Below are 14,137 nucleotides of genomic sequence, written 5' to 3' on the forward strand. Positions count from 1 at the left end.
CCCTTTACAGTTACTATCACAATTCCTTCTAACTCCATCACCACTTCAGGCAGCCATCCTGAGCTACTTAAATACTTAACAGTGAATCATAGTTGATTTGTATAGATTTGATTATAAAAATCCTTGAGGGGAGAATCTGTATTCATATAGTTAGTGTTTGGCATTACTCATTAGGTGTTTGTTCAAAAAATGCTTCTGTAAAGAATGGGTGGATGGGTAATGAAAAGAAGGGCTGTTGATAAACTACATTGAGCATTGGGAGTGATGGTGCTTTCATTATCCAAGATTTTGGTGAAAAGCAATGGTGATTTTTATTGTAGTGCTAAGATAATTTTTAATTGGATTGTTTTTTCCTATTCTTTTAAGCATCATAGTCCTAAGTTTCAGATTTCTTACACTGGTATTTGAGCATAAGAAGTATTCTCTATATCATTTGATATTTCTTAAAATATTTGATACTTTTTATATTCATAATAAAAAATGTTCATCGCAGAATCAACCTCTTTCATTCCATGTATTCTACTAGATGTCATTTTTATTTCTTGAAGCAATGTATTATTTTTACTCTCTATGTACTAGTTAAAGGTATGTGATGAAAATAGAGGAAGAGAAACTTATGTTTTGTTAGAACATTTGTCCTTAATGGCACTAATTCTAAAGGTGTTATGTATCAAGGGGCTTGTCTTAAGTGGGAAAATGTTTTCTGAATTTTATAGACAAGTACCATCAAAACATTTTTGGTGCACTATTTATAAATGTTATGCCATATTGTGGGGAGAGGGTTAAGTAATTATAAAACTTCAGGATTGTGTGTTGTTTCAAACTACTGTATATAAACTATTTGTCTCTTGAAGTAAGGATATTGAGCACTTATTCTGTAAGCCATCAATAGTCATAAATAAATAGGCAGCCCTTTCTGAAAGTATCAGACTTTCCTGATCTCGTGGCCCTATTACTTCTTGATCCTAGTAAGCAGAGATAGTGTTTGCCTCACAGTACAAACCAAACAAGAGTTGAGTGAATAAGGTAACATTATTTATAACAGTACAACTAGTTCTGTGTAAGGTTCATGTACTTTTGTTAATATAAAATGAGTTATTATATTAGAAAGGACAAACCTATACTGTTAGAGTATTACATATTTTCTGTTTGTTTTTTAATTCACATGAAACCATCTTGGCATGTATCTTTTGTAAATTTGGTCTATATTATGTATTTTGTGGATGGTCGCAGACATTTGGTAAGATACAATTGATAGTGTACCTTATGTGTATTAAAGTTCAAAGATGCACTTTTAGTTTGCTCAAATTAACTTTATTAACAGGTACAAATTTGCTGTTTACAATTATAGAATTCTGATTTTTTATGTCAGATGGATTTACTGCAGGAATTCTATGAAACAACACTGGAAGCTTTAAAAGATGCTAAGAATGATAGACTGTGGTTTAAAACAAACACAAAGGTAACGATTATAATTATTTACATTTTTTCTTTTTGAAGAGTGGGTGGGTGTGCTTAGTAAGCTCTCCTAAAGATGCACACCTTCTATTGATATGTTTTGATTTTAATAAGTTTCTTTCTTCACAGCTTGGAAAATTGTATTTAGAACGGGAGGAATATGGAAAACTTCAAAAAATTTTACGCCAGTTACATCAGTCCTGCCAGGTAACATTCCCTTAATTTTAAAAAAAGATATGTTTTTATTGATTTGAGAGATAGAGAAAGGAAGAGGGAGAGATAGCAGCATCAGTGATTGACTGCCTCATTTATGCCCCCTCCCTAGGATTGAGCCCACAACCTGGGCATGTGCCCTGACCAGGAATCAAACCAGCAACCTCTTGATTAATGGATTGATGTTTTACCACTGGACCACACCAGCTGGGCTCTCTTAATTTTTTATTAACATTTCTTAATAATAAAGAACATAAGAAAATTTTGTATTCAAAACATTGCTTATGGGTGTTTTTGTTCAAGCAACATCCCCAAAATGAAATTTGGAAAATAAGTTACCAGAAAGCTCATTTTTTTTTCTGAGCATTACATTTCTTCTGTTTTAATCCTAACTTCAGTTCTTGTTTGTGGGATGAGGTACAGGTATTAATAAATGAACAGGCGAATCATTAATACTTAACTAAGAATAAGCCTTTCTATTTAGTTATGCACCCTGTGAAAATCAGAAAGGATATTATAGACATATATAATGAAGATATTGTATATTCTAGTTTAAAACGTGTGAGTCCCCTATAACAGCACTATACAGGAGTTGGTATGATGTGAGAAACACTGTATCTGTGCTCTCCAGTATTGTAGCAGTAGCTACATGTCATTAGGCATTTGAAGTGTGGCTAGTGTGACAGAGGTGCTGAGTTTTATATTTCATTAATTAATTTAAAATAAAATTTTTATTGATTTCAGAGAGGAAGGGAGAGAAATAGAAAGATCAATGATGGGAGAGGATCATTGTTTGGCTGCCTCCTGCGTGCCTCCCACTGGGGATCAAGCCTGCAACCCAGGCATGTGCCCTGACCAAGAATTGAACCATGACCTCCTAGTTCATAGGTCGATGCTCAATCACTGAGCCATGCCAGCCAGGCTCATTAATTTAAATTTGAATCCCACATGGTCTGGACAGTTTACATCTATATAACTTTTAGCTATGATTTTTATATTTCCGTTTGTGTTGATAAATAAGTTATTTGATATTAGTTTCAATTTTATATAGAAATACTATTTTTAGAAGTTTACGCTTTTCGCCCTGTCCTGTTTGGTCCAGTGGATAGAGCATTGGCCTGGGGACCAAAGGTCCCGGGTTCAATTCTGGTAAAAGGGCACATGCCTGGGTTGCAGGCTTGATCCCCAGTGGGAGGCATGCAGGAGGCAGCCAAACAATGATCCTCTCTCATCATTGATGTTTCTCTCTCTCTCTCTCTCTCTCTCTCTCTCTCTCTCTCTCTCTCTCTCTCTCTCCTCCCTCTCTGAAATCAATAAAAATATATTTTAAAAATACAAAGTTGACGCTTTCCAAAGCTATGTATTATTATTTTAATTATATATGATTTCTGTGAATGTGAGGAAAGTTGATCAAGAATGTGTTCAAAATTAAGTCACATTCCAATATTTTTATTTATTTGTTTGCTCTTTTTAGTTTTTAAAAACAAGAAAAATGTTTGTATTTCATAATAGTTTTGCTTTACAAAGCAGGACAGTCATTTATGAATTATTTCTTACCTACAGATCTTAGGAAAGCCTACCTTGGGGCATAAATAACTGTCAGTATGGTCCTACATGGAATGGAAATTGTATAGAAGCCATTTCCGAATGAAAGAGGATTTTTTAGTGTATACCTAAGGAATGGGGAAATTTTGCTTCGTTTATATTAGTGTATAAGGAAAATGGATTGTAAATACTACAGTGTAGCAGCGATGCTTGATAATCTGAATGTACAAATTGTCTTGCAGATCATATTTTTTACTCTGTTGTGATTCATTAGTGTGTAACTAAACAGAAGTTTTAAGTTGGAAGACCAAATAAATGATAAGTTTTGGCTTTGTATAAATTGGTATTTAATATTTATGATTATCTGACTATTAACCATATGCTATTTTTCTGAATATTGGCCATATGCACTTTGTGGTTATCTTTCAAAGTTGAACTCAGATGTTACCACTCTTGTTATTCTTTTGACATCCTCCAGGAGAGTTAATCCCTTTCTCTTCCATTCCAACCTTAGGTACTTGGTTCACGCTTAAACTGCAATTGTTATCAATCTTGACAGCTTAATCTACTAGATTGTGAACTTTTTAGTCCAGGAACATTGGCTTATTTAACTTACCTCATAGTAGAACCAGTGCCGGGCACAAGGAAGACACTTGGGGTTTTTTGATTGAATTAGTGGATCTGAAGTGGTTGTGAAGATTTGGGGAAGACCATAAATAGCCTCCTAGCTAAAAACAGGCATCATAACATTTTCTTTTTGAATGTTTTTATTGATTTCAGAGAGAAAGGCGGTTAAGGGGTGGGGGGGGGGGGGGGGGGATACCAATGATGAGAGAGAATCATTGATCGGCTGCCTCCTGCAGGCCCCCAACAGGATTGAGCCCGCAATCCGGGCATGTGCCCTGACTGGGAATCGAACCATGACCTCCTGGTTCATTGTTTTATGTCCCATCCCTGAACCACACCAGCCAGGCAAACATAACATTTTATACGTAATATTATACCTCTGGCCACTTTTTTCTTACTGAATACCAGAAAGTATAAGGTTCCTTTTGGCCATTAAATGTAGTCTTCTTAGGGCTCTAGGTCCCAATTAAAATGTGTAGTGCATTCTCACACAGAATAAGAAACATAAGAAACTTGTAAATGTAAGGTAAAAATTAAATAAAAATTACTAGGCTGACTGTGAATTCTATCTTGAATTCTAAAGTTTTATTATTTGCTTTCCTAGACTGATGATGGAGAAGATGACCTGAAAAAGGGTACACAGTTATTAGAAATATATGCTTTGGAAATTCAAATGTACACGGCACAGAAAAATAACAAAAAACTTAAAGCACTCTATGAACAGTCACTTCACATCAAGTCTGCCATCCCTCACCCGCTGATCATGGGAGTCATTAGAGGCAAGTTTGGTTTGGAGAGGGTGGGCAGTGTCCTGGAAGACCTAAAGTTGGCATTGCATATAACTGAATGACTCTGAAGGTCATTTCTGTTTAAGTGAAAGTAATTGGCAAAGTAGTGAAGTCAATGAAATGATGTAGTCTTAGAAAGAAATTAGGATGAATTTTTGTCTTGTAAATTTATATCATTGAAGATAATAATAGAAAATACATTATCATAAGTTCTATTCTAGAATTATAATGATGTATGAAAAATTACATTCTACTTCAATTGAGATGAAAGACTTGCAAATACTTGTTTGGCTGATCCTATATCATAAAAGGCTAATAAGCAAATTGAACAAACGGTGGAACGACCAGTCACTATGACACACACGGACCATCGGGGCAGACGCTCAACGCAGGAGCTGCCCCCTCATGGTCAGTGCACTCCCACAGGGGGAGTGCCGCTCAGCCAGAAGCTGGCAAACACAGTGGCAGTGGTGGGAGCCTCTTCTGCCTCCATGGCAGTGCTAATGATGCCCCACTGACAGCTTAGGCCTGCTCCCGACATCCCCCAAGGACTCCCGGACTATGAGAAGGTGCAGGCCGGGCTGAAGGATCCCCCTCTCCCAAGTGCACGAATTTCATGCACTAGGCCTCTAGTGTTTATAATAAAGAGCTTGCTTTTTAGAGTTAGTGTACCCTGGGGCTAGTACTGTTCATGTAATAGAATTAAAAGACTGGAAGCCAATGAAATTTTCATTTGATTTTTATAAAGTGGTCACTTGTTATGACACTGAAAATGTCCGCTTTTCTCATGTTCTATTCCTTTACAGAATGTGGTGGTAAAATGCACTTGCGGGAAGGTGAATTTGAAAAGGCACACACTGATTTTTTTGAAGCCTTTAAGAATTATGATGAATCAGGAAGTCCAAGAAGAACCACTTGCTTAAAATATTTGGTCTTAGCAAATATGCTAATGAAATCGGGAATAAATCCATTTGACTCACAGGAGGTATGTGTGTTCATTTCTCTCAGCTGTCTTTCATGGAAATAAACTTTGTACATATAGTTAATTGTTCTTTTACTGTATTTAGGCCAAACCGTACAAAAATGATCCAGAAATTCTCGCAATGACGAATTTAGTAAGGTAAGATTCTATATTTCAGTTAAGGTAAATTTATTTAGAGCAATGAATAAAGGGGAGAGAGAGAAGAGAAATTTTTAGAATTCAGTTAATTCTCAACAATTAACTCTTTTATATTTTGATTTGAAATATACCAAAGTTGTGAAATTTTTATCTATTGAAGTCATGAGATTTTATAAAGTATTTGTTGCTTTTCTCACCTGTGTGCTGTTTTTCAGTAGAAAGCTAACTAGATGTTTTAAAACAATTTCACTGTATTTATTGTTTCTACCTGCCTTAATCCAAAATGAAATTCTGAATTGGTCCATATAAATCAAGAATTTTCAGTAAGACAGTTACTTTACTCATATATTTTAGAGTGGAAGGAAGGAAGAGAGACTGAGAGAGAGAAACATTGATATGTGAGAGACACATCAATTGGTTGCCTCCAACTCACACCCCGGTCAAGGCATCGAGCCTGCAACCGAGGTACGTGCCCTTTACTGGAATCGAATCTGTCAACCTTCCATCTGTGGGCCAGTGCTCCTACCACTGAGAAAACTGGTAGGGCATAAAAAATCATTTAAAAAAAGTTTATCTCAGATAAGTTTCTGAGGTAAGGAGCAGAAGAGTCATATTGGTAAGATACCTAAGGATATATTGATAGCTTCCATGGAGAGAGATATAACTAATGATGTTTAGCAACTGAAAAACCTGCTGTAATTGATATTAAATAAAATTATAGAAGACAAAAACAAGCAAAAAGCCTAGAAAAGAAAAGGCCTGGTTTTGCTATAGAAATCAGTGAACAAAAATTATTTTTCTCTGTGCCAGGAATAAATGGAGCCCAAACTTCCATCGACTTTCTTTGTAGAAAAGTATGAGAAACTTATTAATTTTTCAAGGCATAAAGAATGAAGTGAGGGACATAGGGCAGTTTTGGGATTTTTTGCAGATATATGTAGGTAATTGACCTGACTAGACATTCTCTTTTTTTTTTTTTAGACTAGACATTCTCTTAATGGTTCTTTGCATTTAAGGAAAAAAAGTACTGTTAGATTATAAATTCAGTCACCTACATATTTTATATACTTGGAAAAACTAGCTATTTCATGATATTGTTTTAGTTCTTATGTAAAATGCTCTCACATACTTTGTTTTTACTTGGCTATGATTTTTATAAATTACTAGGTTTTCTTTTTTAAGGAAACCTTAATTTTAGTTGTAAAAATAATGACTTTATTTTAAGGGAACTAAGAATGGTTAAGGAATAAAAACCTTAAATTGCAACATTTAAAAAAATCAGTTTCTTTACTGTTCATTTCTTTAGTCTATTTTAATAAATTTTTGTTGAATTAGTTTGATTTTAGTTATAAAAATAAATTTCTCCATCTTTATTTCAAATAGTTTATTCCACCTGCATTTAGTCACATTAACTAAGAGGTGATTTAGCTAGAGATTAATCAACTTCCTAACCCTTTTTAAAATTTTTTTTTCTAAAGTAACAACCTAAACTTTAAAACTCCTAAAGAAATATTATAATTTTTTTCTAGACCTTAATATTTTATCTAAATTAAATTGGTTAAATACATTAAAGTGGATTAAAGTACTGATGTATCCTACCTTTACAAAACAATAGCTATATTTATATATTTATTATATCTTACAATTTACTTCAGTGAGGCCTTTTATACTGGGACTTGGAAACATATTTTAGTAGTAAATTTTTACCCAAACAAGTGGCCTGTGGTGTCCCACATTTTGTATAAGATTTTCTCAAGCCACTTAAATAGCGGAAGACACTCTCTTAGTTAAAATATATGTGTGTGCAAGTGTTTTCACTACTTGAATATATCCTCCAGTATATTTACGGCAGTATATTTGGAGTAGGTAAGAAAGTAATGCTTCCTAATTTTATCTTCCTAGTCAGTTGCCAGCAGACTAGAGGAAAATAATTCCTGTTGAAGCACTTGAATCACCTGCCCCTAACATGAAGTTACATTGCGACCCATCAGATGGAAGCACAGCAGAGGGCGTGCAGAATGGCTGATGATATGTCTTACATATAAAGCAGACAGTGGTGCCATATCCAGAAGGTTGGCTTCTTCCTTCTCAGCACCTTTAGCAGTCCCCACAGTGCCTTACAGAATCATTTCAGGGCTAGGTACTAGCTACCTCAGAGAATCATGAACATAAATCAGCCTTTGGCCTTCTGCAGCAGGGTCCATCACTCTACTTTGGGTGTGTATCCCATTTAGCAGTAATGGTCCACCACAGATACAATTTTTTGCTGTAGAGCTCAGTGAAATTTTCAGCTAAAGAATTAGAAATCAAATGTTCCTTTTGAAAAATTTGGCAGTTGCTGGTAGCTTTCTAGAAGAAAAAAATTAGGAAGCTGCATTTCTGAATAAGCTTCAGAGATGATATACTGTTGTATTTGAAAGACAAGGCCAGACTACTCCATAGGGGTTAAATGCACACTTTAATTTGAAAACATCAAGCATTAAACAGTCATTGAACTGTTATCAATTCCTACGATTGTGAAAAGATTTATATTAGCTATATATAAATACATAACCAAGAAATTTATTTAATTTTTCTTTTATAAAACTGAAAATATTAAAAAGAAAATTCATTTTAGTTGTAGAAGAATGTGTGTGTTCTTAACTCCGATTCCCATGACAGAAACTATAATTTAGGTTTTTGCATATAAAAATTGAGACACGGGCTCTTTGGGTTATCTGATTTAATATGTGACTTCTTCATGTTTGACAAAATATATACTTTTCTTTTTCTGTTAGTGCCTATCAGAATAATGATATCACTGAATTTGAAAAGATTCTGAAAACAAATCACAGCAACATCATGGATGATCCTTTCATAAGGGAACACATTGAAGGTATATTCCTTTGGCTTCCAGAATTCTGTTTCTTTCTTTGTTACTATCTAAAAGTTCATCTTACCAGAGCTGAATAGACTTTAAGCTGTTTGTCTCCTATGTATTGGGAAGTGTAGCAATATTTCTAAATGTTGTCATGGAATAGGATACTCTCTAAAATTATAAAGGTGTTTTAAAGAAATCACAGCCAGTTTCATATTAACATAATCAAGTTCTTATATAATGTCCATTTCATATAAGAATGAACATCATTGGCTGTCCCTTTTCCCTTTTTATTCTAATGTAAATATTGTTGCATGTTTTTTACTGATGCTTAGGTTTAAATTTTTAGAATTGATTTTTTTTTAATATATTTTTATTGACTTCAGAGAGGAAGGGAGAGGGAGAGAGAGGGGGGCGGGGGGAGAGACACCAATGATGAAAGGAGAATCATTAACTGGCTGCCTCCTGCATGCCCCACACTAGGGATCCAGCCTGGGCGGGCATATGCTTTGACTGGAAATCAAACCGTGACCTGGTTCAAAGGTTGATGTTCAACCACTGAGCCATGCCAGCTGGGCTAGAATTTAGTTTTAACAGGTAGCAAAAGCTTTGAAAATAGCCCACTACAGTTAATGCTGAGAGGCATTTATTTTGAAAGGCTAACATTGTAAAAGTAAGTGTGTGAGATTTCTTTTTGTATGTATTTTATTGATTTCAGAGAGGAAGGGAGAGGGAGAGAGAGATAGAAACATCAGTGATGAGCTGATGAATCATTGATTGGCTGCCTCCTGCACACCCCATACTGAGATCAAGCCTACAACCTAGGCATGTGCCCTGACCAGGAATCAAACCGAGACCTCCGGGTTCATAGTTCAGCACTCAACCACTGAGCCATGCTGGCTAAGCAAGTGCTGTGAGATTTTTAATAAGTTCTGTTGGATTCACAAAGACAGAAATCATTCCTTTGTTCTGGGGCCTCTTTTATACTTCCAGTATTCCCACCTGTTATGGAGCTATTGGGGGTTTTTTTAATAAGCATTTGGAACAATAAAATTCCAGATGTATTAAGAAAATCCAAAGGATAGTTTGGAAGTAATGTTTTTTGTTCCCCACCTTCCTTTCCCTTTCACTCATCAAACATTTTTAAAGATCTTATATGAACCTAGAATTATACTATACTTTGTGGAAATAGAAAAATAGAAGCCTTATGCAAGAACTCCAATCTAGTATTTTTGAAAAAGGCACTTGTACATGAAGAAACTGAGGAAAGTTATAAAATCATTGTATCCTATATAATAAAAGCCTAATATGCAAATTGTCCCCTCAACTGGGAATTCTACCATGGGCCAGCTGGCCAACCACCCACCGCCCCTCCCCCTAGCCAGCCCTACCCTACCCCTGATCGGGGTGGGGGTAGGGAGCCAATTGGGGCAGACCAGCCGGACCCCACCCATGCACAAACTCATGCACTGGGCCTCTAGTAAAATGTAATAGTCTAAGTTTTATAAGAGAGTATAAAGTAAGGAACTTGGCTTGTGCAAATCATATCTTCTTGAAAGATGTTAACTACAGAGGAAATGATGAGTAGTGGGGTAATGAGAAGGCAGGGGGATATTTTAGGTAGTGTCATACATGAGCAAAATTAGGGGGTAATAACAAAAAATTATGGGAGAAACCTAATCATACTGTGCATCTGTTGGACCCAAATATTTTTAAATCCAAATACCTTATGTCCTTGCCAGACTGAAGAAGTGCATGATGATTCATAAAGATATACAAACTTAAATGCAAATGTATTATCTTAATTTTTGTCTTTTCAGAGCTTTTGCGAAACATCAGAACACAAGTGCTCATAAAATTAATTAAGCCTTACACAAGAATACATATTCCTTTTATTTCTAAGGTATTTATATTCATGGGTCTTAATATTTATAATTTGTCATTATATCTGTTTTCCATTTAAAAGAGTCTAACTTCGTAACGTTTTGTAGTATTATGTTTCTTAAATACAGGATAACTTAAAAGCTTTACCTTTTTTTTAAAGCTTTACTTTTAATGTGAATTTTTCTGTGTTTTCTTGGTGTAAATTGAGTTAACAGAAAAGAGAAATAAGAATCATTAAATTTCTTTTTAAAGATTCTCTCAGCCTCAGAGAAAATTACAGAAGAGAGGGTAGTGGCTAAAATATATAATTGATGAAGAGTTAACCCCAACCATAATAAAATTGTGGTAAGAATGTACTTTAAAAGTTACAAAGTTAAATTTAACATACCTGTGTTCAAAAATATTTTAAAGTGACAATGAAATTTGTTATAAATTTTCTCTTCACTAATTTTTCTTTGTGGTGGAAATGAATTTAAAATCAGAATGATAGTTTATATAATATCGTGAGTTTTTTAAAAAGTTAATTAGCAAAATTATAATTATTCTTTTGTCTTAGGAGTTAAACATAGATGTAGCTGATGTGGAGAGCTTGCTGGTGCAGTGCATATTGGATAAGTAAGTATTTGGCTATTTTTATCACAAAATGTTTAGGACCGTGAAGTTTGAATGATGATGGCAAAGGTGGTAGCAGGTGAATTCTTGATTTTTATAAAAAACACCCTTTGGCTATGACTTTCTGCTAAAAGAGACATATATATATAAGTGTGATTTTTTAAAAAATAAATGAATGAGGATATAAAGCACATGATCTCTGAAAAAGTTCTAAATGCTTTTTCAGAAAGATTTTTCATTCAGCAGATGGCTTATATATAGTTAAAGAATTATTTAGTGATTAGTATTTTTTTTTCAAATGGTCTACATTTAGTGATTAGTATTTTTTATGTATTAGGTATGATATATAATAATTTTGAAATTATGTTTTTTAAAAGCACTATGTTGTTTAAAGCTTCACAGTATGTTTGTTCTTAATTGGATAAGTCTATACCTGTTGGTTCTTTCAGTGAAATTGATGACAGGTAGCTGAAATATGGTTTCTGTCTAGAGTTTAAATAAGGCAATGAATATTATAATTAATCCTGAACTCAGTCATCTATAATGTAGCTAGCAGTGGGATGGGGCTTTTTGCATTTATTGATATTGTGGATATTTAAGAAATACTAGTCTAGAAGATATGCTTAGTGAAAATAGCTTGTAGACATGACTTCTTTCATTTATTTCCAGCACTATTCATGGCCGAATTGATCAAGTCAACCAACTCCTTGAACTGGATCATCAGAAGAGGGGTGGTGCCCGATATACTGCACTAGATAAATGGACCAACCAACTAAATTCTCTCAACCAGGCTGTAGTCAGTAAACTGGCTTAACAAAGAACAAGCTTTTACAGACATACTTAAGGCAACAGTGCAGAGATGTAATTCTTAAGAACTGGGAATGGCAAAACTACTGTCGGTTGATGTGTCCTGAAAATTATTGGAGTTATGGCAGAAGTGCTTTTTTTGATCAACTGGTTTGTGTTTTGCTGCTGCATTTATCCCAAGAAAAACAGCTTTAATCTCCAGAAGAAAACCAAAATGCCATGGGATTTATGCTGTATTGACATCTTGCCCTAAGCATACAACATCATAGTAATTGTCATGGGCAACATGACCAGAGAGAAGATTTTTGTCATGATTTTAAATACACTGACACGCTACTGTTGGTTAAATTTAAACATGTTTTACCTACAGAAATTCTCTCACAAATAACCTGCAATAACTTGAAATGCATACCCTTTTGAACACTTCCTTTTCTCATGTATAAATTAAAATGTTTGCTGCATTTTGCAAAATGTCAATTCTCCAAAATGTGTCCGTAAATTTCTGTACCTGCAGTGTAGTAAAGGTTTAGATGAAACCCCATAATTATAGTGGCATACTGTCACTTAGGTTTCAAGCAGCAAAATAAACAGTGCAGCTCAGAAATTGTAGTTTGGTTCTTGATGTTTTTATTACACCTGGGGTTTTTGTTTTGGTTATTAGTACCTTAGAAATTTCAAATTTTATCGTCAGTTAACAATTTTTAAAAGCCTGAGAGCAAATAAGTTAGTTGTTTGCTTTCAAGTTTTTAAAATAAGTCTATTGAGAAAGTAAGTAGAACTAGTCGCTAACAAAACATTTGCATAGTACTTACTTTAATAGTGATGCTTTAAAGGAATAAAATTCTTTTTTTTAAGAATGATATTCCTTTTTCAAAGAATAAGTTCTAACTCTCAGAATGTTCACTTTAAACAAATATGCCAGAACCGTAGACAGCTAAATGAATGTTACTCTGCATAGTGATCATACTGGAAAATTATTTCCTAATTCCAGCTATTTACCATTGCTCAAAGTCTTAGATTTTGCTCTTTTAGAATTGCATTCATAGCTAATTTAAGTCACACAAGCTATTACACATTGTGTGTGTTTGTTTGTGTGTTTTTGTTTTTAAAGTACTACCAAGCTTGAATGTCTTATAGTTACCATTATTTGGCACTGAATAACTTTTGACCATTTCTAAAAATTAAATCAACCTTTGAGGTAATCTTAGAAAGTATGCAACTAACTGGCTTTGGAGGCAGTCCCAAAAGAGTTTTATAGGTATTTTGAGCAGTGGTAACATAGTTAAGAGAATGAACTGTGGCCTTCCAAGGTGACTTACCTTAAAGGATTCACAGCTCATTTGAATGTATTGAGATTTGGATTTATTTGTTTCATTAAAAAAAAAAGTTCACATTATTTTATAGTATCAAAAGGAAGAAGTAAGATTAAGATAATTTCTTTGGTTTTTCTCTTGCTTGTTATTATGTTAAAAGAAGTGAGTGGCAGTTCAGAAGGAAGACTGTTTGTTGTAACTGAAGAATGACAACCAAGAATTTTTGATCATTAAATCAGATTTTATAAACAGTGGAAGGAGCATGGACTTAAAACAAGGCATGCTTATTCGGTTTTGTCAAAATTTTACGAAAATATGTGATATATATTTATACTAAAACTATATAATCCTTAGATTTAGGAAAGCAATCAGTTAATGTCTTCAGCAGATTAAAGCAGTATTAAATACAGGTGCAAGTTGGAAACTGTAGAAAACAAAGAAAACAAAGGACAAAATGTCTCTGGTAGGGAATAAAGAAGTTTAAGATATAAATTATGTGTATTTTCTTCTCTTTTACATAAATTTGTGAAAAGTGTGCTAAAATTTTTTCACAGGAGTGATTATTAGGATTTATTTTTCAATATAATTTGGAGACCGTTTGTTACCCAAATAAACATGACAAGTTTCTGTGCCTGTATTCACATATGTATGTGATAACTCTTGGGGGGGGAACCCTATTTACTCTGAGTTGATGGAATTAGAATACAAAAGATTAGAATGATATGATTTAACCCTTTCTAACTCTTACAGTGCCCAGTCCCCCTGTGATATCTTTGCTGTGTTCAGTGGTGCATTTTCCTGTTTGTACAGGGAAATCATGCACTTGTTATTCTTCAGGAAACTGGGCTAAATATATAACAGAATCCAAAGTTACATCGTAATCTTTAATGTGATTGTGTGAATCACATTGGCT

At 34.2% G+C, this 14,137-nt stretch overlaps 1 protein-coding gene across 3 annotated transcripts in view; it reads left to right on the forward strand.

The window, feature by feature from the left end:
* Positions 1-13,863, forward strand: part of COPS2 (COP9 signalosome subunit 2) — a 33,757-nt gene extending 19,894 nt beyond the window's left edge. For 2 of the 3 annotated variants that reach the window (XM_059701959.1, XM_059701974.1), the window contains 9 exons: positions 1,352-1,462; positions 1,588-1,665; positions 4,448-4,622; positions 5,438-5,616; positions 5,699-5,751; positions 8,529-8,626; positions 10,429-10,511; positions 11,049-11,107; positions 11,774-13,863. In XM_059701959.1, coding sequence (XP_059557942.1) covers positions 1,352-1,462; positions 1,588-1,665; positions 4,448-4,622; positions 5,438-5,616; positions 5,699-5,751; positions 8,529-8,626; positions 10,429-10,511; positions 11,049-11,107; positions 11,774-11,918 — 981 coding nt within the window. In that variant the 3' untranslated portion in view covers positions 11,919-13,863. The remainder of the gene's footprint in view (positions 1-1,351; positions 1,463-1,587; positions 1,666-4,447; positions 4,623-5,437; positions 5,617-5,698; positions 5,752-8,528; positions 8,627-10,428; positions 10,512-11,048; positions 11,108-11,773) is intronic. The other variant, XM_059701965.1, reaches the window with a different exon arrangement.
* The last annotated feature ends 274 nt before the right edge of the window (positions 13,864-14,137 follow it).

Source organism: Myotis daubentonii, chromosome 1, assembly GCF_963259705.1.
Source record: "Myotis daubentonii chromosome 1, mMyoDau2.1, whole genome shotgun sequence".
NCBI classification, from domain to species: domain Eukaryota; kingdom Metazoa; phylum Chordata; class Mammalia; order Chiroptera; family Vespertilionidae; genus Myotis; species Myotis daubentonii.